Raw genomic sequence first — 25,887 nt, forward strand, 5'->3', positions numbered from 1 at the left:
AATATGGGTAATGTTTGAAGCTGGTAGATTGATTTCACCTTTAGATTACTGGTAAGTGCTGTGCTGTGCCATTTTGTCTGGGCAGTTAATTGGGAATTCAAGATGCTTAAATATTTATTTTATGGTCTGATCATGGAAACTTCTGGGGGGTGCAATTTGTAATCCATCATTATTAGGAAAAAGGATTGTGCAATATTGATCCCATCATCTTTAACAAATGCCCAAATATTTTAATCACATACAGCAAAGGAAGAAGCAGAGGGAAGAAAGAAGAGGAAAAAGTTAAAGAGGAACAACCTCAGTCCAAGATTGAGGAGGAGGAGAGAAATAAACCATGGGAATGTCCTTATGATGTACTTTTTGATGCTTACCTAAGTGAAATTACAAGAAATATTTTACCTCTCCTCAGCATAAGAGAACAAATTGTGGCTCTTGCAACGTACGTATTTTTTCTACACAATTTTGTGTGTAAACTGACATAAATTTAAAACATCCAAACAGTTAATATTGTTGAGTTGAATTGCTGACTTGTAAAGTTTGTCCAAATCTTCAAATGGTTCTTTCATAGATATATTAATGTAAAGAGATTACAGAAGCCATAATGGTCATCCTCAGAATGTTACAGCTTAAGGGAAATTGAATGGTTATTATTCAAATTATGAAGGGATTTGATAAGAATTTCCACTGGCTGTTGGCTTGTAGGCCAGCAAATGCAGATTTAATACAATTAGCAAATGAACCTGAGAAGTTTTTTCTTTAATGCAGTAATTTGTTAGGATCTGGAGGACACGGTCTCAAAGGATGATGTGATGTGGAGGTGCCAGTGTTGCACTGGTTTGGACAAGGTCAGAATCACATGACACCAGGTTATAATCCAAAGAGTTTATTTGAAACTAGCTTTCGGAATACTGCTCCTTCAACAGGTGCTCGTGAGACAGGAAGACTTTAGACACAGAATTTATAAGGAGAAGATTAAAGGGTGATAAAACTCAAGTGAATGAATTGAACACACTTAAGATGGGTCTTAAATCTTTAATTGTTGTGTTATTTGTCAAAGGAAGGTGCAGTAAGGTTAAAAGTAACTTTCAAAATAATATTGAGTTTATACTGGAAAAGGAAATGTATACCAACATCAGTGGATAAAAAGCAGTGGGTCATTTTGTTTTCAGTACAGATTCCAGCATCCTCAGTAAATTGCTGCTACAAAGAGCAGTGTGTTATGGACCAGTCCAGACTCCGTCATAACATTTGAAGAAAGAAGCTCAGACCCTAACTTTGCCAGTTGTTTTAAGCAGGTATAATGCGAATATTCCAGGAGGGATGCAGTTGGTCAAACCCACTTAATTTTAATCAAAACAGAATTTATTTACAAGATTACCTAATGAAACACAAACAAAAGAGAACAGGATATCTAATAGCTTAGTCTATCCGAAAACCCAAAAAATCATCCCAAATTAATTATGCTGTTCCAAATACTTGCAACAATCAGCATAAACTCCCTGTTATGGACTAGGCCAGACCACTCAAAACAATTTTAAGCAGGCAGTCCAGACTGTAACTTTGCTATTTGTTTTGGTAAGTGTACAGTGAAAATTACCCAGACTAAGTAAGCTCGATTGATTACCAGGTTTTAAAACAGCCAAAAATTTATTCACAAAATTATGGAATGAAACACAAAGAACAGAATAAAGAAAACCGACAGAATTCAGTCTATCCAAACTGAACTTAATTATGCTGTTCCAAATATGCACAACAATCCCAATAAACAAACCCCTGAAACACAATAAAAATGAAACAGAGGCTTACAGGTTAAAGTTAGAAGGACAGAAGAGGAAAGAGTTCAGCAGCCTGTTTCCACACAGCTCCTGTTGAACTGATTCAAACAAGACTTCAGCCTTTAGGACAGTCCACTTCTCTTACATGTCACTTCTAAAACATAAAAGCTTTGACCTAAAGTCTCATCTGTTTACATATACAGAGGTACGTTGATTATCCAAAATAGATGGGTGGGCACTATTTCGTTCGGGTAATTGATTATTTGGTTAATCAATTCAATGCCTCTCCTCGGGGCTCAGAGTTTTCTGCTAGTCTGCTCCCTGTTCAGGAGACAAAGCAACAGCACACTGTCACCAGCCTGCCACCAACCCCGTCCAATACTGCCCCCACCTGCCCCCAACTCCCTCCAACACCGCTCAATGCTCGCACATCACTGCCTCCCACCCACCCCAGACCCGTCCAACACTGCCCTCCGCCCACCCACAACACTGACTTCAGCCTGCCCCCAACCCCAACCAGCACCGTCCCCTGCCCCCACCCACAGTCCAACCCCTGTTTGCGCCCCCGCCCCTAGCCACCAACACTGCCCCCCCCCCATGTCCCCTCGCCCCATGTGCGCCCCTGCCCAGTCAGCTCCCTCTCCCCCTCTGGGGCAGCCGGAGTGGACACCAACAGTAAGATTGCTGCTGCGTTTATGGGGTAAGTCTCCAAATAGCACGCGTGTACACACACAGAGGCACAACTTTTTACTGCAACTTTTTGACAAGTTCCATCTCTGCCCTGTAAAGGACAATTTTAGAGAGAATACCTGGGGAAGGGAGGTTTAGAGTTCACCCCTAGAGTTCACCTTCCAGGGAAAGTCTGAAGAGAGAGAGAGTGGGTAGGAGCTCAGTCATTTGGAGACAGTGCCTGGGCTTCCATCGATGTCCAGGGCTGTTCTCGGCAGCATTTCAATGAGCCGAGATCATTTTAATCATTGCAAACAAAAGGCGTGATCAGGGTTGAAACAGCTCTTTGATGTAATGTTTCTATTGGGATCTCGAGATCTCATTTGGATAATTTGATATTTGGATAATCAAGGTTCTTCTGTAAACAAAAAGGCATCTCAGTATCCTTTTCATCTCTGTACTAAACCAGTTGAGTCAGAGCTCGATCTGTTTTATGACCCATCTAGAAAAAAACCAAGGACACAGTGTCCTTGAGAAAAGGGACAGCTTTAGAAAAAAAGGACCAGCTTTGTGACACACCACTTGGCACAAAAGGTAAAATCAAACACAGCATCTTACAGGAGAGATGTCAGAGAGAGAGGAGGATCAGCCTGGACCCGCTTCTTTGGGTCCAGCAGCTTCACAACTGCCTGACTGCTTTCAGTGAATAGCTAGTCCAACTCAAACCAGAAAAAAGCTGAGCCTGGAGAACTGGCCACTCCCCTTTCATTGTACAAGTTTTTTTTAACTTAAAAGCCTTTTTGCCTGAGGCAGTATCTGTTAGCTATAATCAAACTGGTCCTAAAACCCATCCAAGCTGAGACTTTTCAGAGTCTGTGTCTTTTAGAAACTCTCTGAAAACAAAGACCAAGGACGTCATAACCTTGTTAAAGCAGCAGCATCATCATAAGTGGAGTGACTGACTGAGTGGATACTGTTTCGGATCCGGCGCAGTCATTACAGGCTGAATAGCCTCCTCTCCTGTGTAATACTATAATTTTAGAACATAGAACATAGAACATAGAACAATACAGCGCAGTACAGGCCCTTCGGCCCTCGATGTTGCGCCGATCAAAGCCCACCTAACCTACACTAACCCACTATCCTCCATATACCTATCCAATGCCCGCTTAAATACCCATAAAGAGGGAGAGTCCACTACTGCTACTGGCAGGGCATTCCATGATCTTACGACTCGCTGAGTGAAGAACCTACCCCTAACATCAGTCCTATATCTACCCCCCCTTAATTTAAAGCTATGCCCCCTTGTAATAGCTGACTCCATACGCGGAAAAAGGTTCTCACTGTCAACCCTATCTAACCCCCTAATCATCTTGTACACCTCTATCAAATCACCCCTAAACCTTCTTTTCTCCAAAGAAAACAACCCCAAGTGCCTCAGCCTTTCCTCATAGGATCTTCCTACCATACCAGGCAACATCCTGGTAAACCTCCTCTGCACCCGTTCCAGTGCCTCCACATCCTTCCTATAGTATGGCGACCAAAACTGCACACAATATTCCAGAAGCGGCCGCACCAGAGTCTTATACAACTGCAGCATGACCTCAGGACTCCGGAACTCAATTCCTCTACCAATAAAAGCCAGTACGCCATATGCCTTCTTCACTGCACTATTTACCTGGGTGGCAACTTTCAGAGATCTGTGTACATGGACACCAAGATCCCTCTGCTCTTCCACACTACCAAGTAGTCTACCATTAGCCCAGTAATCCATCTTTTTATTACTCTTACCAAAGTGAATCACTTCACACTTAGCTACATTGAACTCCATTTGCCACCTTTCTGCCCAGCTCTGCAGCTTCTCTATATCCCGCTGTAACCTGCCATATCCTTCCTCACTGTCTACAACTCCTCCGACTTTCGTATCATCCGCAAACTTGCTCACCCAACCTTCTAACCCTTCCTCCAGGTCATTTATAAAAATGACAAACAGCAATGGTCCCAAAACAGATCCTTGCGGAACACCACTAGTGACGGCACTCCAAGATGAATCTTTGCCATCAACTACTACCCTCTGTCTTCTTCCAGAGAGCCAATTCCTAATCCAAACCTCCAACTCACCCTCAATGCCATATCTCTGTATTTTCTGCAGTAGCCTACCATGGGGGACCTTATCAAACGCCTTACTAAAATCCATATATACTACATCTACCGCTTTCCCCTCATCTACCTCCTTCGTCACCTTCTCAAAGAATTCAATAAGGTTTGTGAGGCACGACCTGCCCTTCACAAAACCATGCTGACTATCCTTGATCACATCATTCTTATCCAGATGTGCATAAATCCTATCCCTTATAATTCTCTCTAAGACTTTGCCCACAACAGAAGTGAGACTCACTGGCCTATAGTTACTAGGATTATCCCTACTCCCCTTCTTGAACAAGGGAACCACGTTTGCTAGCCTCCAGTCCTCTGGCACTACTCCTGTAGACAAAGAGGACACAAAAATCAAGGCCAATGGCTCTGCAATCTCCTCCCTTGCTTCCCAGAGAATCCTAGGATAAATGCAATCAGGCCCAGGGGACTTATCTATTTTCACCCTTGCCAGAATTTCCAACACCTCTTCTCTACATATTATTTGATTTTCAAACACAAAATGTATGCATTTATAGTGAATTCACCTATTCCCTAAATTTCCTCATGTATTTAACCAGCAGTAGTTGAAGATAAGCTGAAATGCCCCAGTTATCATAGAATGTTTGTCACAAGCTTCTCGAATTATTTTCTGCTATCATCAGATACTGTTGCTTTATCAGGAATATTTTTGACTAAATCAAATCATATTTTGAATTTGCCAATTCAAATTTATGGCACATGTTGATGAATTTTACCCAAACCGAGGCAGGAGGTAGTCAATATAGAGCAAGAGACTTACCTGCTGGTCTCCCACTCAAATCTCCCTCACTGTAACTTGAAATTTAAAGTGAAAAGGATATCCATTCAAAATTGGTTCGATCAATCTTTATTCGTGCATATCATGTTCCATTGATGTTATTAAGCCTAATATTGCCTATGAAAGGCATTCTTAAAGGTTTGATCAGTTGACATTCAGACTACACTACATCAAGCCATGTGAAATATTGATAATGTGAAGTGTGTACATGTGGCATCTGTAAATGGTTTAAAGTGTGGTGCGCTGTAGTTGAGGATCTTTTATCATTGATTTTTACTAGTAGCATTCACAGAATGACAGAAGAAGGCCATTCAACCCATTATACCTGTGCCAGCACTATGGAACAGCAACACATTTAAATTACCTGTGCTCTTCCAGTATTCAGTGCTATGTTTCAAAAATCTGCTTCCACTTTTCAGGCAGTGGATTCTAAACCTCAGATTTTTTTTTGTGGTTGCCTTGGCTTATTTTGCCAATGAACTTAAACCTGTATCCTCTGGTTACCAGACATTCAGCCAGTTTTGATAGTGTGCCACTTACTCCACCAAAGTCATTCACAATGTGAACACTTCCATCAGGTCTCCTTTTTAGTCATATTTGCTTTAAGCAGAACAAGTCTGGTTCATAGAGATGTACAGCAAGGAAACAGACCCTTCGGTCCAACTTGTCCATACTGACCAGATATCTCAACCCAATCTAGACCTACCTGCCAGCATTTGGCTCATATCCCTCTAAACCCTTCCTATTCATATACCCATCTAGACGCCTTTTAAATGCTGTAATTGTATCAGCCTCCATCACTTCCTCTGGCAGCTCGTTCCATATACGCACCACCCTCTGAGTGAAAACGTTGCCCACTAGATCCCTTTTATATCTTTCCCCTTTCACCCTAAACCTATGCCCTCAAGTTCTGGACTCCCTGACTTCAGGGAAAGGACTTTGTCTATTTATCCTATTCATGCCCTCATAATTTTGTAAACTTCTATAAGGTCACCCCTCAGCCTCTGACGCTCCAGGGAAAATAGCCCCACCCTCTCACCTAAACCTATGCCCTCTAGTTCTGGACTTCCCCACCCAAGGAAAAAGACCTTGTCTATTTATGCTATCCATGCCACTCATGATTTTATAAACCTTGATAAGGTAACCCCTCAGCCTCCAACACTCCAGGGAAAATAGCCCCAGCCTCTCACCTAAACCTATGCCCTCTAGTTCTGGACTTCCCCACCCAAGGAAAAAGACCTTGTCTATTTATGCTATCCATGCCACTCATGATTTTATAAACCTTGATAAGGTAACCCCTCAGCCTCCGACACTCCAGGGAAAATAGCCCCAGCCTATTCAGCCTCTCCGTATAGCTCAAATCCTGCCAACATCCTTGTAAATCCTTTCAAGTTTCACAACATTTTTCCGATAGGAAGGAGTCCGGAATTGCACGCAATATTCCAACAGTGGCCTAACAATGTCCTGTACAGCCGCAACATTACCTGCCAACTCCTTTATTCAATGTTATGACCTTCTTCACTATCCTATCTACCTGCGACTCTACTTTCAAGGAAGTATGAATCTGCACTCTCAGGTCCCTTTGATCATCAATGCTCCCAGGACCTTACCATTAAGTATAAAAGTCCTGCTCTGATTTGCTTTTCCAAAATGCAGCACCTCACATTTATCTAAATTAAACTCTATCTGCCACTTCTCAGCCCATTGGCCCATCTGATTAAGATCCCATTTTACTCTGAGGTAACCTTCTTCGCTATCCTCTACATTCCCAATTTTGGTGTCATCTGCAAACCTACTAACCTTATCTCCTTTGTTCACATCCAAATCATTTATATAAATGATGAAAAGCAGTGGACCCAGCACCGATCCTGTGGCACAACACTGGTCACAGGCCTCCAGTTTTCACTGCCACCCTCTGTCTTCTACCTTCAAGTCAGTATCCAAATGGCTAGTTCTCCCTGTATTCCATGTGCTCTAAACTTGCTAAACAGTTGACCATGAAGTTGAATGCCTTACTGAAGTCCATATAGACCATGACCACTGCTCTGTCCTCATGAATCCGCTTCATTACTTCTTCAAAAAAATTCAATCAAGTTTGTCAGACATGATTTCCCACACACAAATCCATACAGACTATCCCAAATCAGTCCTTGCTTTTCCAAACACATGTTAATACTGTCCCTCAGGATTGCCTCCAACAACTTGTACAAGCTAGATGTCAGGCCTACCAGTTTATAGTTTCCTGGATTTTCCTTACCACCTTTCTTAAATAGTGGCACCACATCAGCCAACCTCTCGTGTTCCAGCACCTCACCTGCAACTATCAATGCTACAAATATCTCAGCAATGGTCACAGCAATCATTTCCCTCACTTCCCACAGAGTTCGAGGATACACATGATTAAGTCCTGGAGATTTACCCACTTTTTTTGTGTTTCAAGGCATCCTCCTCTGTAATATGGACATTTTTCAAGAGATCACCATCTATTTCCCCACATTCTATTTCTTCCATGTCATTTTCCACAGTAAACACTGATGCAAAATACTAATTTAGTATCTCCCCTATCTCCTGCAACTCTACACATAGGCTGCTGTGCTGATCTTTAAGGGGCTCTATTCTCTCCCTAGCTTCCCTTTTGTCCTTAATGTATTAATAAAAATCGTTTGGGTTTTTTTTTACCCTATATGCCAAAGCTATCTCATATCCCAATTTTGCCCTTCTGATTTTCCTCTGAAGTATACTCCTACTGCCTTTAAACCCTTCTGGGGGTTCATTAAATCTCTCCCTGACACGTGCTTCCTTCTTTTTCCTTAACCAAAACCTCAATTTCTCTAGTCATCCAGCTTTTCCTACACCTACAAGTCTTTCCTTTCACACTAACAGGAATATACTGTCTCTGGACTCTCGTTATCTCATTTTTGAAAGATTCCCATTTTCCAGCCGTTCCCCTACCTACGAACATCTGCCCCAATCAGTTTTTGAAAGTTCTTGTCTAATACTGTCAAAATTGGCCTTTCTCCAATTTAGAACTTTAACTGTTAGATCTGTTCTATCCTTTTCCATCATTATTTTAAAACTAATAGAATTATGCTCCCTCACTGACACCTCAGTCACCTGCCCTGCCTTATTTCCCAGGAGTAGGTCAAGTTTTGCACTTTCTCCTGTAGATACATCCACATACTGTATCAGAAAATTTTCTTGTACACACTTAACAAATTCCTCTTCATCTAAACCCTTAACACTATGGTAGTCCTTGTCTATATTTGGAAAGTTAAATCTCCTACCATAACCACCCTATTATTCTTGCCGATAACTGAAATCTCCTTACAAATTTGTTTCTCAGTTTCCCACTGATTATTAGGGGGTCTATAATTCAATCCCAATAAGGTGATTATCCTTTCTTATTTCTCAGTTCTACGCAAATAACTTCACTGGATCTATTTCTAGGAATATCCTCCCTAAGTACAGCAGTAATGCTATCCCCTATCAAAAACGAAACTCCCCTCCTCTCTTGCTCCCTTTTCTACCCTTCCTGTAGCATTTGTAGACTGGAACATTAAGCTGCCAGTCCTGTCCATCCCTGAGCCACGTTTCTGTAATTGTTATGATATCCCATGGTCCTAACCATGCCCTGAGTTCATCTGTCTTCCCTGTTAGGCCGCTTGCATTGAAGTTAATGCAGTTTAATTTTTCAATCTTACCTTGTTCTCTGCTTTGTTCGTGCCTGCCCTAACTGTTTGACTCACTCCTTTTCCCAACTGTACCAGTCTCAGATTGATCTCGTTCCTCACTACTTTTTTGGGCCCCCCCCCCCCCCTTACTATTTTAAATCCTTCCAAGCAGCTCTAGCAGATCTCCCTGCCAGTATATTAGTCCGCTTCCAATTCAGGTGCAATCCATCCATCTTGGACAGGTCACTTCTACCCAGAAGAGATTCCAATGATCCAAAAATGTGAACACTTTTCTCCTGCACCAGCTCCTTACCCACACATTCTGCTGTATCCTCCTATTCCTACCCTTACTAGCTCATAGCACCGGGAGTTATCCAGATATTACTACCCTCAAGGACCTCCTGTTTAAATTCCTGCCTAACCTCCTATATTCTCCCTTCAGAATCTCACCGTTTTCACTTCCTATTTCATCAGTTCCAATGTGTACAATGACCTCTTGCTGGTACCTCTCCCTTTTGAGAACATTCTGCACCCTTTCTGATTATCCTTGATTCTAGCATCAGGGAAGCAACACACCATTCTTACTTTTTGCTGCTGGCCGCAGAAACATTTGTCTGTGCCTCTGACTAGAGAGTCCCCTATCACAATCGATTGCTTGGTGCCCCTCATTCCATTAGAGCCAGTTCTGATACCAGAAACTTGACTCTTTGTGCTACATTCCCCTGAAAGTCCATTACCCCCTACATTTTCCAAAGTTGGATACTTGTTTGAAATGGGGTCCTGCAGTCTCTCCATATAGCTTACAATCTCAGTCCTGGTAAGTCTGAAATGTATCCTCCAACTGGAGAAAGGATGTTTGAGGACTCATGTATTGAGGTATTGAGGAAGGGTTAGCATCCTTTCTTTGATGCCTAAATCTGAACACTGTGCTGCAGCTGAGGCATAATCAATGTTTTATAAAGCTTTAATGTAACTTCTTTTCTTAGTGATGCACTAGTTCTGGAGCACAAGCCTTCAATATTACAGCCAGATTGTTGTCAAAATTCAAGTTCTTTGCGATACCTGCATGCATAGCAGTTTCTTGGTATTATGTGGAATGAATTGAAATGACTAAAGGTTGGCTTCTGTTATTTCAGTATCTCCGTAGTAAGATAAAGTCATCATAGTTCCAGATGACCATAGGGCTGCTCTTTCATTCAAGAGATATGACTAGTGGTGACTTAACTTGAGGGTCACCATGCCTCAGATGAGGAGCAAGTTTAGGACCTCCATTGTTTAGCTATTTAGCTCATTGCATCATGTGCTCAACACTTCTAGCTGAAGGCTGTTGCAAATGTTCACCTTCATTTTTTGCAGTTGACTGTTGAGCTGTACTGTCCTTGAAGGCAGGAATATTTTTGGTGCTTCTTCTTCCCTTTGGTCTTTTAATTGTCAATGCTACTCACACCTGGGATGTAGCAAGAATGGAGAACTTTGATTTCATCCATTGGTCATGGAATCACTTAGCTCTGTCTGCAGCATGCTTATTCTGCTGTTAGACAATAAGATGTAGAAACAGAAGTTGGCAATTCTGCCCATTGAGTCTGCTGCACTTTAGAATGACATCATGGACAGTCTGGTAATCCTCAACTTCATTTGCCTGCCTTTCTCTCATAAACCTTGATTCCCTTAATAATTAAAAATCTATCTAAACCTTGAATATACTTAACAAACAAGCCTCAGGAATTCTGCAGTAAAGAATTCCACATATCCATTACCCTCTGAGAGAAGAAATTCCTCCTTATTCTCAGTCTTAAAGGGAAACCCTTACTCTGAGATTATGTCCTCTTGTTCCTAGATTCACCCGTAAAGAAAACCAGTAAGTCCATAGAAGATGGTAAAAGGGCAGGGTGTATGTGTGTGTGTGTGAGTGTTGGGGGTGGGGGGGGGCGGGGGGGAGGTGGTGGCATTGTAAATCAAAGACAGTATTATGGTGGCAGAAAGGATGTTTGAGGACTCATGTATTGAGGTAGTATGGGCTGTGGTTAAAAACAGGAAAGGAGGGGTCACCCTGTTGGGAGTTTTCTACAAGCCTCCAATTGGTTCCAGAGATGTAGAGGAAAGGATAGCAAAGATGATATTTGATAGGAGCAAGAGTGACAGGGTAGTTGTTGTGGGGGCCTTTAACTTTCAAACTATTGACTGCGAATACTATAGTTCAAGTAAGTTAGATGGGTCTTTTTTTGTCCAATGTGTGCAGAATGGTTTCCTGATCCATCCAGGAAAGGAGTGAGGCCAACAAGAGGTGAGGCCACATTGGATTTGGTACTGGGTAATGAACCCAGCCAAGTGTTAGATTTGGACGTAGGTAAGCACTTTGGTGATAGTGACCACAATTTGGTTATATTTACTTTAGCAATGCAAAGGGATAGCCAGGAAGGAGATTGCTGAGCCTTTGGCTTTGATCTTTGTGTCGTCATTCTGTACAGGAATAGTGCCAGAAGACTGGAGGATAGCAAATGTCCCCTTGTTCAAGAAGGGGAGTAGAGACAACCCTGGTAATTATAGACCAGTGAGCCTTATTTTGATTGTGGGTAAAATGTTAGAAAAGGTTATAAGAGATAGAATTTATAATCATCTAGAAAGGAATAAGTTGATTAGGGATAGCCAACATGGTTTTATGAATGGTAGGTCGTACCTCACAAACCTTATTGAGTTCTTTGAGAAGTTGACCAAACAGGTGGATGAGGGTAAAGCAGTTGATGTGGTGTATATGGATTTCAGTAAGGAGTTTGATAAGGTTCCCCATGGTAGGCTATTGCACAACATATGACGGCATGGGATTGAGGGTGATTTAGCAGTTTGGATAAGGCATTGGCTAGCTGAAAGAAGACAGAGGGTGGGGGTTGATGGGAAATGTTCATCCTGGAGTTCAGTTACGAGTCATGTACCGCAAGGGTCTGTTTTTGGTCCACTGCTGTTTGTCATTCTTATAAATGACTTGGATTAGGGCTTAGAACAATGGGTTAGTAAATTTGCGGATGACACTAAGGTCAGTAGAGTTGTGGATAGTGCTGAAGGATGTTGTTGGTTACAGAGGGACATATATAAGCTGCAGAGCTTGGCTGAGAGGCGGCAAATGAAGTTTAATGTGGAAATGTGTGAGGTGATTCACTTCAGAAGGAGCAATAGAAATAAACAGTACTGGACAAAGGTAAGATTCTTGATGGTGTAGATGAGCAGAGAGATCTCAGTGTCCATGTACATAGATCCCTGAAAGTTGCCAGCCAGGTTGATAGGGTTGTATTAGCTTTTATTAGTAGAGGGATTGAGTTTCATAGCCATGAGATCATATTGCAGCTATACAAAACTCTGGTGCAGCCGCATATAGTTCTGGTCACCTCGTTATAGGAAGGACGTGGAAACTTTGAAAAGGGATCAGTGGAGATTTATGAGGATGTTGCCTCGTATGGAGCAAAAGTCTTACGAGGAAAGGCTAAGGGACTCAATGCTGTTTTCATTAGAGAGAAGAAGGTTGAGAGGTGAATCAGTTGAGACATTTAAGATAGTCAGAGGGTTAGATAGGATGGGCAGTGAGAGCCTTTTTCCTTGGATGTTGATGACCAGCACTAGAGGACACGGCTTTAAATTAAGGGGTGATAGATATAGAACAGATGTCAAATGTAGTTTCTTTACTCAGAGTAGTAGGGGCATGGAATGGCCTGCCTGCATCAGTAGTAGACTCACCAACTTTAATGGCATTTAAATGATCATTGGATAGACATATGGATGAAATTGGAATAGTGTAGGGCTTCAGATTGGTTTCTCAGGTGGGCGCAACATTGAGGGCTGACTGGCCTGAACTGCACTGTAATGTTCTATGTTCTAACTCATCCTCTCTACTCTGTGAAGACCCCTAAGAATCTTCTATGTTTTAATAAGATCTCTCCTTGTTTAAATCTCCAGTGAGCACAAGCTTAACCTACTCAGCCTCGTAAGGAAATCTGTCTATACTGGAATAAACCTAGTGAACCTATCTGTATTGCCTCAAATGTCAGTATATATTTTCCTTAAATTAGGGAACCAAAATGGTTTACAGTATGTGCTCTAACAAGTGCCTTATATAGTTTTAGCAAGACTTTCCTATTTTAGTAATTAATTCCCTTTGAAATAAATGTATTACATTTGCCTTCCTTACCACCTGCTGAATTCATGTGCTGGTTTTTTGTGAATTATGAACAATTACCCCCAAACCACTCTGTGCTGAAAATTTCTGTGGTGTTTCTCCATTTTCAGCTCCTCTATTTTTCCTGCCAAATTTTCATTTTCTGATATTATTTTCCATATACCACATTTTTGTCCACTCATTTAATGTCTATACAACTCTAGAGATTTTTTTCCATCATCCTCACCACTTCCCACCTATTTTGCATCAGCTGTAATCTTAGTGATAGCACATTCACTTCCCTCACCCAAGTAATTCATAGACAGTATTTTAAATAACTGTGGGCCCAGCACTAATCCCTGTGGCACTTCATTAGTTACAGGTTACCATCCTGAAAATAATACCCATATCCCTCTTCTCTGTCTTCTATTATTTAGCCAATCTCCTTTTCATGAAAAGGGTATAACCAACTCCATGGGCTCTTATTAAGTAGCTTTTTGTGAGGTACATTATATGTTTTGGTAATCCAAGTCTATTCCGTCCACCATGATCCCTTTATCCTGTTTGTTAGCTCTGCAAAAAAAATCTCATGAATTGCAGATGTGATTTTCCCTTTGTGAAGCCATGTTCATTTGGTTATGCATTTTCTCGATGCGTTTTTAAATGTTCAGACATAATTACATCTGTAACATAGACTCTAACATTTTCCTAATAACAGGCATTAAGAAAACAGGACCATTGTACTTTTTGTGTCCTCTTTTTGAATAGCAGTGTCATATTCATAGTTTTCCAATCCTCTCAGACTTTTCCAGAATCTAAGGGTTCTTAGAAGATTCCTATCACTGTACCCACTATCTCTGTAGCTACTTCCTTCCTTATCATAGGATGCAACTTATCAAGTCTAGGGGATTCACTGGCCTTTAATTCCATTTCCCTAAGACCATAACTGTCTCTTGAGTAAAAAGTCATTATTTCCTCGCCAAGTTTTATCCCTTGATTTGGTATTTTGGAAGGCTATTAAAATGACGTTTAATACGGGTGTAATTCTGTGTTGCAGCTTGACCAGTTGGCACTTCATTTTTGATACACCTTTATTCTGGTGTGCTATTCTGTACTCCATTGAAGCCTACATTGAAATCCACTGGCTGGATTATAAAGTGAGGGATATGCTATGTCATGACATTACAGATATTGGTGGAATACAGTTATGCTGCTGCTGATGGCCTTGTGAATACTCAGTTTTAAGCTGTTAGAGCTGTTCTGAATTTATCACATTTTGCACAATGGGAGTATTATTCACAATAGAGGCTTTCTCAGTGTGTCCTCAAAAGCAGCATGGGTCATCATTCCAGCAATACAATCATGGTTTCTCTTTATGTTGGTACGTCACAACAAATGTGGGTACAGTTTGACACCCATATCCTTCAGGGTCTAGCCATCAATGTCCACAAGCTGTGAAAAAATAAAGACAAAATGAAAAGTAGGTGTAGTGGTGCTAGATATTGATAATGAACATTGAAGTACCTTTACCAGAACACATCTGTGCCTCAGTGTTGCTTTCAAGTAATACTTAACATGAATGAATACTGATTCATTAGTTCAGAAAAGACAGTAGGTGGCATCCTTACACATGTTTGACCTGATGTCATGGGACTTCAGGGGGTCCAAAATCACTTTTGGAGAGTCCCTCTTGACTGTGTATGACAGTGCTCAGGTAGGTTACTCTACTTATAGAAACCCATGGAGGCAGTCCCTGGTTTGTTGAAATAGAGTAGAAGAGGGAGAGAAATCATAGTCCAGGAAATAAATCTTGGGATAGGGACTCCAAATATATCCTTTTTGGGCAAGGAAGTTCATCTACAAAAGAAATGTTTAAAAATAAGTTACATGGGCTTCCTTTAGCCAAAGGTTTTCACTTTTTGGTTCAAGACTGCATAGTCTACAGTTGTGCTGTTCAAAAGGCACATATCACCCAAGAAATCTCTGAAACAACCACTTAAATTAGTACCCCACCCCTCTGGGTGGGCAGACTCTGATAAGATAGGTGTGAGAGAAGAATGTGTTTGGAATGTGATGCAATCTTCCTTCTAACTAACCCTCAATCCCACCATTTTCGAGGTTCTGTTTGCACCATTCCTGTTAAGCAGAGATTTATAATTGGTTAACAATATTAGACAATATCTAATCATATAGTTGAGGGCAATGGTAGAGAACTAAAGCTGAATATTGTCATTATGTCATGAAAATTGACTCAATACCAACTCTTAACATTGCCAAGGGGTAGTATGAAGGAACAAAATGAAGAAGCCAAAAGTATAATCATCAGGTACTCTGAGTGCTGCTGACCAAGGGAAGTTGGGAAACAAATATTGAAGATTTAATAATATAACTGGGAATAAAACCAAGAAATCTTGTAGACTAAAACTATCGCAGAGGGGCCAAAGAGGAAACTATAATGTTCAACTGTAATGGACGTCCCAATGATTAAATAGGAAAATAGCTACAGTTTCAATTCAGTTAGACTGCAAGTCTCCATCTCCATTGTGAAATTTTCAAGCTGTTTAAAGGACATTAGAAAGTATGAAACATTGGAACAAAAGGAATATTCTCCTCAGTAACCCCAAATTGAAACAACATGGATTCTTTTGTGAATTTAAAGAATATTTTCAGCTAATATTTGGCAATTATCTTGGCAAACTGGCAGGACTTAGAGAAATCAGTGAGTAGATTGAAATTCCTGCCTCTTTTCTCTTAAACTATCTGTATTTAATTACCATGGAGGGAGCACTTAGGATAGCAAGGACACAGAATGTGCTCTAGATGGTGGATTTTGATGTCTACCAACATGAGTGGCTTGGCAGTAGCATTACTGATCAAGCTGGTTGAGTTCAAAAGGACATTGAAACTTTACAGGATCTGTGGCAGGTAGTGATAGAACCAACAAGAGGGAATAGCATACTTGATGTCATCCTCACCAATCTACCTGATGCTGATGCATCTGTCCATGACAGTATTGATAGGAGTGACCACCGCACAGTCCTTGTGAATACTAAGTCCTGACTTCACATTCATAATACCTCACATCATTTTGTGTAGCACTATCGCTATGCTATATGGGACTGACTTTGAACAGACTGAGCAACTCAAGACTGAAAATTTATGAGGTGCTGTGGGCTATCAATAGCTGCAGAATCATGATCCAGCACAATCTGTAACCTTGTGGTCTAGCATATCCACCACTCTACTACTACTACCACCATTAAGCCAGGGGATCAACCATGATTCAATGAAGAATGCAGCAGGGCATGCCAGGAGCAGGACTAGACACACCTAAAAATAAGGTGACAACCTGATGAAGTTGCAGAACAGGACTATTTGCATTCCTAACAGCATTAGCAGCAAATGATAAACAGAACTAAGTTATCCCACAACCAACAAATTTGATGTAAGTTCTGCAGTCCTGCCACCTCCAGTTGTGAATGGTGGTAGATAATTCAACAAGGTGGAGGACGACACTCCACAAATATTGCCATCCTCAATGATTGAGAAGCCCAGCACATCCGTGCAAAACATAAGGCTGAAACATTCGCAGCACTCTTTTTGGCCAGAAGTAACAAATGGATTATCCATGTTGGCCTCCACGAGAATACCCAGCATCACAGATGCAAGTTTTCAGCTAACTCAATTCACTCCATGTGATATCAAGAAATGGTAGGAGGCATTAGATGCTGCAACAGCTGTGGGCCTGAACAACATTCCAGCAATAGTACTGAAGACTTGTTCTCCAGAACTTGCTGCAATTGTAGCCAAGCTGTTTCAGTACAGCCACAACACTGATATCCTCCAACAATCTGGAAAAATGTCCAGGTATATCCTGTACACAAAAAGCATTAGAAATCCAACTCAGCCAATTATTGCCCCTTTAGTCTACTTTTGATCATCAGCAAATTGATGGAAGATGTCATCAATAGTGTTATCAAGCAGCATCTGTTCAGTAACGCTCAGTTTGGATTCCACCAGGGTCACTCAGCCCCTGACTTCATTATAAACTTGGTTCACACATGAACAAAAGAGCTGAGTTCCAGAGGTGAGGTGAGAGTGACAGCCCTTGACATCAAGGCTGCATTCAACCAACTGTAGCATCAAAGAGCCTTAGCAAAACTGGATTAAATGAGAATCAGTGGAGAACCTCACTGCTGGTTTGAGTCACACATGGCACATAGGAGAATGGTTCTGGAGGTCAGTCATCCCAGCCCTAAGACACCTCTGCAAGAGTTTCTTAGGTTATTGTCTTTGGCCCAAACACCTTCAGCTGCTTCATTAATGACCTTCTCTTCATCATAAGGACAGAATTTGGATGTTCGTTGATAATTGCTCAATGTTCGGCTTCATTATTTAAGCATGAGAAAAAAAAATGGCAAGTAATATTCATGCCATACAAATGCCAGGTTCCATTTTCAATAAGGGACAATCTAACCATTGTCCTTTTACATCCAATGGTGTTGCCATTAGTGAATCCCCATTATCAATATTCTAGAGGTTACCAGCGATCAGAAATTGGCCATATAAATACAGTGGCTACAAGGGTAGGTCAGAGGCTTAGAATACTGCAGCAAGTAACTCACCTCTTGAGAACCCAAGCCTGTCCACCATCTACAAGGCATAAGTCAGACATGTGATGGAATACTTCTCACTTCCTTGGATGAATGCAGCTCCAACAACACTCAAGATGCTTGACACCATCTAGGACAAAGCAGCCCACTTAATTAGCACCAAATTGACAAACATCCATTCCCTCCACCATCGATGCCCAGGAGCAGCAGTCTGAACTCTCAGGAGCAGCAGTCTGAACTAACTACAGTATGCACTGCATAAATTCACCAAAGGTCCTAAGACCACACCTTGTTGGAATGACTACCACCATCTGGAATGACGAGTAACAGATACATGAGAACAGCACCATCTTCAAGTTCCCTTTCAACTACTCACCATCCTGACTTTGAAATAAATCTCCATTTTCAGTGCATTAAGTTAAATTTCTGAAATTCCCTCCCAAACAGCATTATGTCTACTTACAGCACATGGACTACAGCAATTCTATAAGACAGCTCACCACCAACTTCTTAAGGGCAATTAGGGATGGTCAATAATTGCTGGCCCAGCCAGCTTTGGCCACATCCCATAGGTGAAGAAAAAAAATACTATCTGTGTCACTGACAAGCTTCTTTTCCTCCCCCATTGTAACATACAGAGTATGCCAATGTTCTATCCATGACTTCATTTCCTTATTCTTCCCCCCTTCCCCCCCCCCCCCCCGCCCCCCTTAGCCCAATGCAATTGATTTCTCTTACTTTGTTTAATTTTCAATACTAGGTTTGTTTCTGAAAAGATGGGTGGACCTATACACAAGGAAAAGCTTCATGAATTCAACTGGGAACTACACATTGCTGACCTGAAATTTGAATTAAAATCCAACATCATCCCCATTGGCAAAATTCAGAAAGGTGTCTACTACCACAGAGCCCTTCTATTCAAGGTAGATTGTCTTCCAGTAAAAAATTAAATTGCTCATTCATACAGTTTCCAAAATAATTTGAAATGCATGTAATAACTTATTTAATGAATCTATTTGTATTTCAGGCTTTAGCAGATAGAATAGGAATCAGTTGCAGTCTTGTTCGTGGAGAGTATAACCGAGCCTGGAATGAAGTCATGTTGGTTGACCAACCAACCCAAGATGTTATTGGGCTTTTCATTCCACCAACAAAATACATTGTGGATCTTATGCACCAAGTAGGCAACTTGATGAGGACTGACAGTCCTGATGCAGCACACTATGAAAGTTACAGTAGTTGTAAACATACTACTTGTAAATGTTGTAAACAGTTGTCTTGGTACCTAGATCATTTTGAAAATAAATAAATAAATTGCTAAAGTCTGCATTTGGCAAATTTGATAGATTTAAACAGATTGCAAATTGGTGCTACAAAATTGTAAATGCCATCTTAAAAATTGGCCATTGAGTCACCATGCCAGTTTGTTTAGTTTAAATATTTATGACAATCTTTGCTATATTCATTTTTATCACCTAATGAAATGACCTTTTCTCTAAATGGGAGCATTTAACGATTACTGATATGTTTATGTGTTACTTGATTTTCACACAAACCATTCAATTGCTCTTCTTCTTGTTAGCATTTCCACAACTTGTGTAGGTGTGTTGTTTTACATTATAAATGGAATACCAAATAAATTAATATTACGACAGAACTACATCATACTGAAAAGTTCATTATTAATGTCCTTTATCCTGCTGCTATGTATTTTAAGAAGATGGATCAAACAGTTGTGGTTGATATTATTTTGTCCCATGCTACAGTTTAGATCTGAATTCTCAGCCAACATCTTAAAATTACAGAAGCATTAATCTCACCACAGGTAAATTCACCATTAGTTTTAGTTAAACAGAAGGAAAATAGGAACAAGGGGCAGAGTTAGGACAACGGCCCCCCTAAGTCTGCTCCACCATCTGATAAAACCATTGCTGATCTGGCTGTGGCCTCAACTCCACTTTCTCACATGTTCCCATTACACATCTGCAGTTCAAGAATCTGACTATCCCAGCTTTGAATATATTCAATGACCTAGCATCCATGAAATAAAAATACTAAAGAGCTGCAGATGGTGAAAATCAGAAACAAAATCAGAAATTACTGGAAAAGATTTGCAGATCTGGCAGCGTCTGTGGAGGGAAAGCAAAATTAATGGTATCTGTTGTGAAGAGCACAAAATAAAGGAGCAGAAGTAAGCCGTCTGACCCAGCAAGACTGCTCTGCCATTTGATCATGACTGATGTGTTTCTGAACCCTATTATCCCACTCTCTCCCTGTAACCCTTGATCCCCTTACTAATCAAGAAATTATCTATCTCTGACTTAAATACACTCAATGACTTGGCCTCTACAGCCTTCTGCAGCAGTGAGTTCTACAGATTAACCACCCTCTGGCTGAAGGCATTCCTCCTCATCTCAGTTCTAAAGGTCAGCCCTTCACTCTGAGGCTGTGCCCTCAGTTCCTAGTCTCTCCTACTGGTGGAAACACCTACTCCACATCCACTCTATCTAGGCCTCTCAGTACTCTGTGTGAGATATCTCACACAGTGAGATACTCCCCACTCTTCTAAACTTTATGGGGTACAGACCCAGAGTCCTCAACTAATCCTCATGTGACAAGCCCTTTATCCCCAGGATCATTCTTTAAAAACCTCCTCTGGAGCCCACCAACACCAGCACATCCTTTCTTAAAATTGGGGCCCTAAACTCACAATATTCCAATTGTAGTCTGACCAGAGCCTTATGCACCATTAGCAGTACATCTTTGCCCTCTTTGCCCTCTTTCCCCTTGGCATGGTGGCACAGTGGTTAGCACTGCAGCCTCACAGCACCGGGGTCCCAGGTTCGATTCCAGCCTCAGGTGACTGTCTGTGTGGAGTTTGCACATTCTCCCCGTGTCTGTGTGAGTTTCTTCCGGGTGCTCCAGTTTCCTCCCACAGTCCAAAGATGTGCCGGTCAGGTGAATTGGCTATGCTAAATTGCCCATAGTGTTAAGTGTGTTAGTCAGAGGGAAATGGGTCTGGGTGGGTTACTCTTCGGAGGGTCGGTGTGGACTGGTTGGACTGAAGGGCCTGTTTCCACACTGTAGGGAATCTAATCAGGAAATGAATGTGAACATTTGCATTTTCCTTCCTAACCACCAACTGAATCTGTATGTTAACCTGAAGAGAATCCTGAATTAGGACCTCCAAGTCCCTATGTGCTTCAGATTTCCAAAGCCTCTCCCAATTTAGAAAATAGTTGATGCCTCTATACTTCCTACCAAAGTGTATAACCTCACACTTTCCCACACTGAATTTCACCTGCCTCTTTTTTGCACACTTGCTGACCATGTCCAAGTCCTTCTGCAGCCTCTCTGCTCCCTCAACACTGCTGATCCACTACCTGAAAAGAATACTTCATAACAATAGAAAATGTAGAAGATTTTATCAGCACTCTTGGGTTCACTGTGTTCAACTGGAGAGAAATTAGTGAGGTCTGTCTCAAAGATTATATCATGACCTCCTGGATTTTCTTTTACCAGTATTCACCTCCATGGAAATGAGTGGCTAATCCAATTGTAATATCGCATTTTTAAGGAGGCAGCTCACCACTTCTCAAGGGCAATTAGGGATGAGCAGCAAATGCTGACTTAGCCAAATAATCAAAAAAAACTGCTTTGGCAATTCAGATCAGGTAGGCAGTTGAATACATGCTTGCCCTGACCAATGACCCAGCCCTTTAAATAGGATGGAGGAATGTCTAGTCTTGGCCTCACTAAATTGCAACAATGTGATCTCCATTTCTTGACTCGCAGGAAAGTGTGAATGGACATGAGGGGGGAAATGGAGAAGAAGCACAGTAAAGTGGAGACTTCTCAAGTTTTTCCCATTTCTTATTCTTTGTCCACTTGCATTACCCTGCAGTAAAATCATCACATGAAACTTCTTGCTCTGATGACAAGATTTGACCCTGCACAGATGCAGATTGTGCAATCTTTGGCAGGGTCCTTTCCAACCCCAGATCCAAAGGCTGTTCAGCATGGCATCTCAACTGTAAAGACAGACAAATAAACAACTTGCCTCTCATTTGTAGCACTATGTAGAAGAAAAAGAAATTTTATATAGATGCACACAGAAATTCACATAGATGATTATGAGTATTTCAATACCTAATATATTAGCAAATGTAAATGAAAATGCAGATTAATTTCTATTTTCCAGTTACTTTTATTGATAGCTCCGTGACTTCAAATAGACATTAGCCTTAAGAAAAATGATATGATCAGAGCAGAAGATGAGAAAGGGGCAGGTATAAAATGGAGGGATTTCTGATGTTGGAATGCAGATTTGGTTTTTTCAAGGGAGCAGATTTCAGTAATTTTGTACCATAAAACTTCTCAGATTCACATTATTTGAACTATACCTGATTGAATCTTTCCTTTTCCTTAAGGAAAATGATTACTTCCAACACTTACTGTTTTTATTTCAGTTTTCCAGCACTTTCAAATATTTCTTTAGGTCAGAGGGATTTGTTGGCCTGTTTATTTCACTAACGGTATCTGTAGTTGCTCTTTCTCTTGGGCTGTAGCACAAATTGAAAATGGAACAGAGGTAATATGATTAGTAACAGTGCACAGATGAGGAGGAATAAGACAAGAGGAGAAAGTAAGAATGCTGGGAAGAGTGTCTCACAATGAACGTCATGGTGAAGCAGTCTGGCTCGAGTGTCCTAAAGTCAGCAATACAATGAAGTAGTCTGGGAAGAGTCTCAAAAAGTGACATAGGGCAAATGGAAGCAGCTGCTTGGGAGAGTAAGGTCATGTGAATATTTCTATTATTTTGTGAGCTCTTTGTTTTAGATTTATAGTTTGTCCAGGCAATAGTGCAGAGATCCAGAGAATAAGAGTTGTAGAATAATAAATGTTTGATTTTAAGGATAATCTAAGGATTAACTTAGAAGGATAAGTCATGGAAGGAGAGCTCAAGGCTCTAGTGCACTTCTCCTCTTCTACGTGGCAAGTCAGGCACAGTTCTGACGCTGGTGTCCAGATTGCGTGCAGGAAGAATCTTTCGGTGCAGCTCCTGGAAGCCTGAGTTTCAGAGCCAAAGAAGTGGCTAGGGACCCTGTGGAGCATCCATGAGGCTGATAGTATTGTAGATATTACATACAGTGAGGTGGTCACTCTGAGACTTCGGGGCAGGGAAAGAATAGATGACCACCAAGCAGACTAAACTGGTAGAGCAGGAACCCCTGTGGACATTCCCCTGAAAAAGCGATATACCATTTTAGATACTGTTGGTAGGAGTTGGCATCTCACTGGAAAATATCAACAGTCAAATTTGTTGCACCATGGTTGGCTGTACTGCATGAAGGAGGAGGAATACGTGTGGAAAAGCTATAATAATAGGGGTCTCGATAATAGGGGGAATAAATAGGAGTTTCTGTGGCTACAAACAAGACCACAGATAATAGAATGGATGGTATATTGCTTCCTGGGTGCCATGGTCAAAGATGTCTCGGAGTACCTACAAGGCATTCTGGAGTGGGAGGGTAAACACTCTGTAATCATGATACACGTCAGTACCAACAAAATGGATAAAAAGGAATGAGGTCCTAAAAGCAGAATATAGGGAATTAGGAAGCAAGTTAAAGTAAGACCCTGGGGATAGTGATCTCAGGATTGCTACCAGTGCGACATGCTAGTCAGAGTAGAAAAAGCAGGATATATCAGTGGGTACAAGGCTGGTATGAAGATGCAAGGGAGAGCATTTCAGATCTGTGGGACCTTGAAACCTGTTCTGCTGGAGGTAGCACCAGTATAAGCTGGATGGTTTGCACCTGAACAGGACCAGAATTGATGTCCTTCGGGGTATTTTGCTGGTGTGATTGGGGAGCAATAAATTAAAATGGCAGGGGAATGGGAACCCATACAGGGAGACATAGATGAAGGAGACAAGGGCAGAAACAAAACACAGAATGAGAAATAAGAAAAGGGATTGGCAGAGAATTGGCAAGAATCAATAGGGCCAAAGTGCAAAATAAATGTGAACTGGATTAAGAATGTTAAAAAGATAAGCCTCAAGGTCTTAATGTGCAGAGTGTATGAATTAGTTGTGGAGATAGTTAAAAACAGGTATAATGTATTTATATTATAGAGACCTGGCTGCAGAATGACCAGGGATGGGAACAGTGATATTTGTTTTTTAAGAAGGAGAGACAAATGAGAAAAGGAAAAGGGTTCGCATTGCTGCATAGAGGAAATGAACACAATAGTGAGGAAGAACATTTGTTCTGGTGAAGTGGAATTGTATAGACACAGCTTAGAAACATCAAAGGCAGAAAACAATAGACCCTCAAACTATATTGATAATGTTGGAGAAGGCATTAAGCAAGACATTAGAGGCACACACAATAAAAGTACATCTGTAATTATGGGTGACTTTAATCTGCATATCTATTGGGCAAATCAAATTAGTAACAGTATGATAGAGGAGGAATTCTTGGAATGTGTACAGGATGTTTTTCTGGATCAGTACATTGAATAATCAACTACAGAATAGGCCATTCCAGACTGAGTATAGTATAAACAGAAAGGAATACTTGGCAAACTACCTGTGTGAGGCCCTTTGGAGAAGAGTGACCATAAAATGATGGAATTCTGCATTAAGATGGAGAGTGATATGGTTGATTCTGAGGCTAGGGTTCTTGAATCTAAATAAAGGAAACTATGACGTGCAAACCGGCTCTGATAACTTGGGGAATGTTACTTCAAGGGACGATGGTAGGTAAGCAGTGTCAAAGATTTAAAGAATATATGGATGAACTGCAACGTTGTTCATTCCTGTCTAGCATAAAAATAAATGGGAAAGATGGCCCCACCATGGCTAATTAGGAGTAGTACTAGATCTTGTGAAGGGGCATACAAATGGGCCCCAAAAAAGTAGCAGACCTGAGGATCGGGAGCAGTTTAAATTTCAGCAAAGGAGGCCAATGGATTAATTGAGAAGGGGTGATAGAGAGTAAGGGGAGATAGACACAGAGATAGAGTAGGGAGGGAACTTACAAACTGATTGTAAAAGCTTGTCAAGAAGAGAAAGATCAGTTAAAACAAATGTACATCCTTTGCAGTCAGAAACAGGAGAAGGTAAAATTTGGAAGAAATAAATGGTGATCCATTAAATATATACTTTGTTTGTATCCAGCTTTCTGAAGACAGAACCAATGTCCTAAAAATATAACAGAATCCAGGGTCACGTGACAGCGAGAAACTGAAGAAAATTAATATTAGTAGGGAAACTGTATTCAGGAAATTGATGGGATTGAAGGGTGATAAATCCCAAGATCTCATAAACGACATCCCAGCAGTAATGTTGGTAAGACATGTAGTGAGATGGCGGTAAAGTAGACCGTCTGAGCCCAGAGTTCATCTGTTTTTCTTATTGTTTCTTTTTCTTTGCTCTGTCTCTCTTCTCTTTTATTTTATTCTAATTACCTCTTGATGAATAGTTTGGTTGTGGCGATGGCATTGCAGATTTGAGTAGGCCCAGCAGCGCGGACTCATGGCAGCGATATTGGAGGCAAGTTCGGTTCCTGGAGGGTTCTGTATCGTTGACACAATCCTAGTGCTGACTCATGGCTGCTGAGACAGAGGCAAGTTTGGGTTTCTGGTGGTTTTTGTATCCAGTGCAGATTCAAGGAGATGGCACCAGAAGTGAGTTTGGACCCAGTATAAGACCTGGGGCATTAACAGCAGCTGCATTGGCAAGATGGGCCCAAAGCAGATTCGTGGAGGTGATGGAGTCTAATTTTTGGGATGTGGTACCAGGTAGCATTGGCGATATCTGCATTGGCAAGGTCCAGTGAGGACTCATAATGGTGAGGGTGTTGGTGGAGCCAAGATGGTGCCAAAGAGTGGTGGATTTCATTCCAGTGGTGGTGGTGAAGCAAAGGAGACTCATGCCTGGCCACCAGACCCGTGGCCCATGATGGGGCACTTAACAGAAGGACTGTAAAGTTGGACATTTTTTCTTTATTTCTTCATTTTTCTACCTTTACCTTCTATGTTTTGGTTTATTTCTCTG

At 41.2% G+C, this 25,887-nt stretch overlaps 1 protein-coding gene across 1 annotated transcript in view; it reads left to right on the forward strand.

Annotated features, from left to right (window-relative positions):
* Positions 1-19,470, forward strand: part of armc3 (armadillo repeat containing 3) — a 194,467-nt gene extending 174,997 nt beyond the window's left edge. The window contains exons 16-18 of the mRNA XM_072575964.1: positions 245-439; positions 18,586-18,748; positions 18,853-19,470. Of these exons, the coding sequence (XP_072432065.1) occupies positions 245-439; positions 18,586-18,748; positions 18,853-19,134 (640 nt within the window). The 3' untranslated portion in view covers positions 19,135-19,470. The remainder of the gene's footprint in view (positions 1-244; positions 440-18,585; positions 18,749-18,852) is intronic.
* Positions 19,471-25,887: the final 6,417 nt, after the last annotated feature.

The sequence above is a fragment of the Chiloscyllium punctatum genome, chromosome 8 (genome assembly GCF_047496795.1).
Source record: "Chiloscyllium punctatum isolate Juve2018m chromosome 8, sChiPun1.3, whole genome shotgun sequence".
Classification (NCBI taxonomy): domain Eukaryota; kingdom Metazoa; phylum Chordata; class Chondrichthyes; order Orectolobiformes; family Hemiscylliidae; genus Chiloscyllium; species Chiloscyllium punctatum.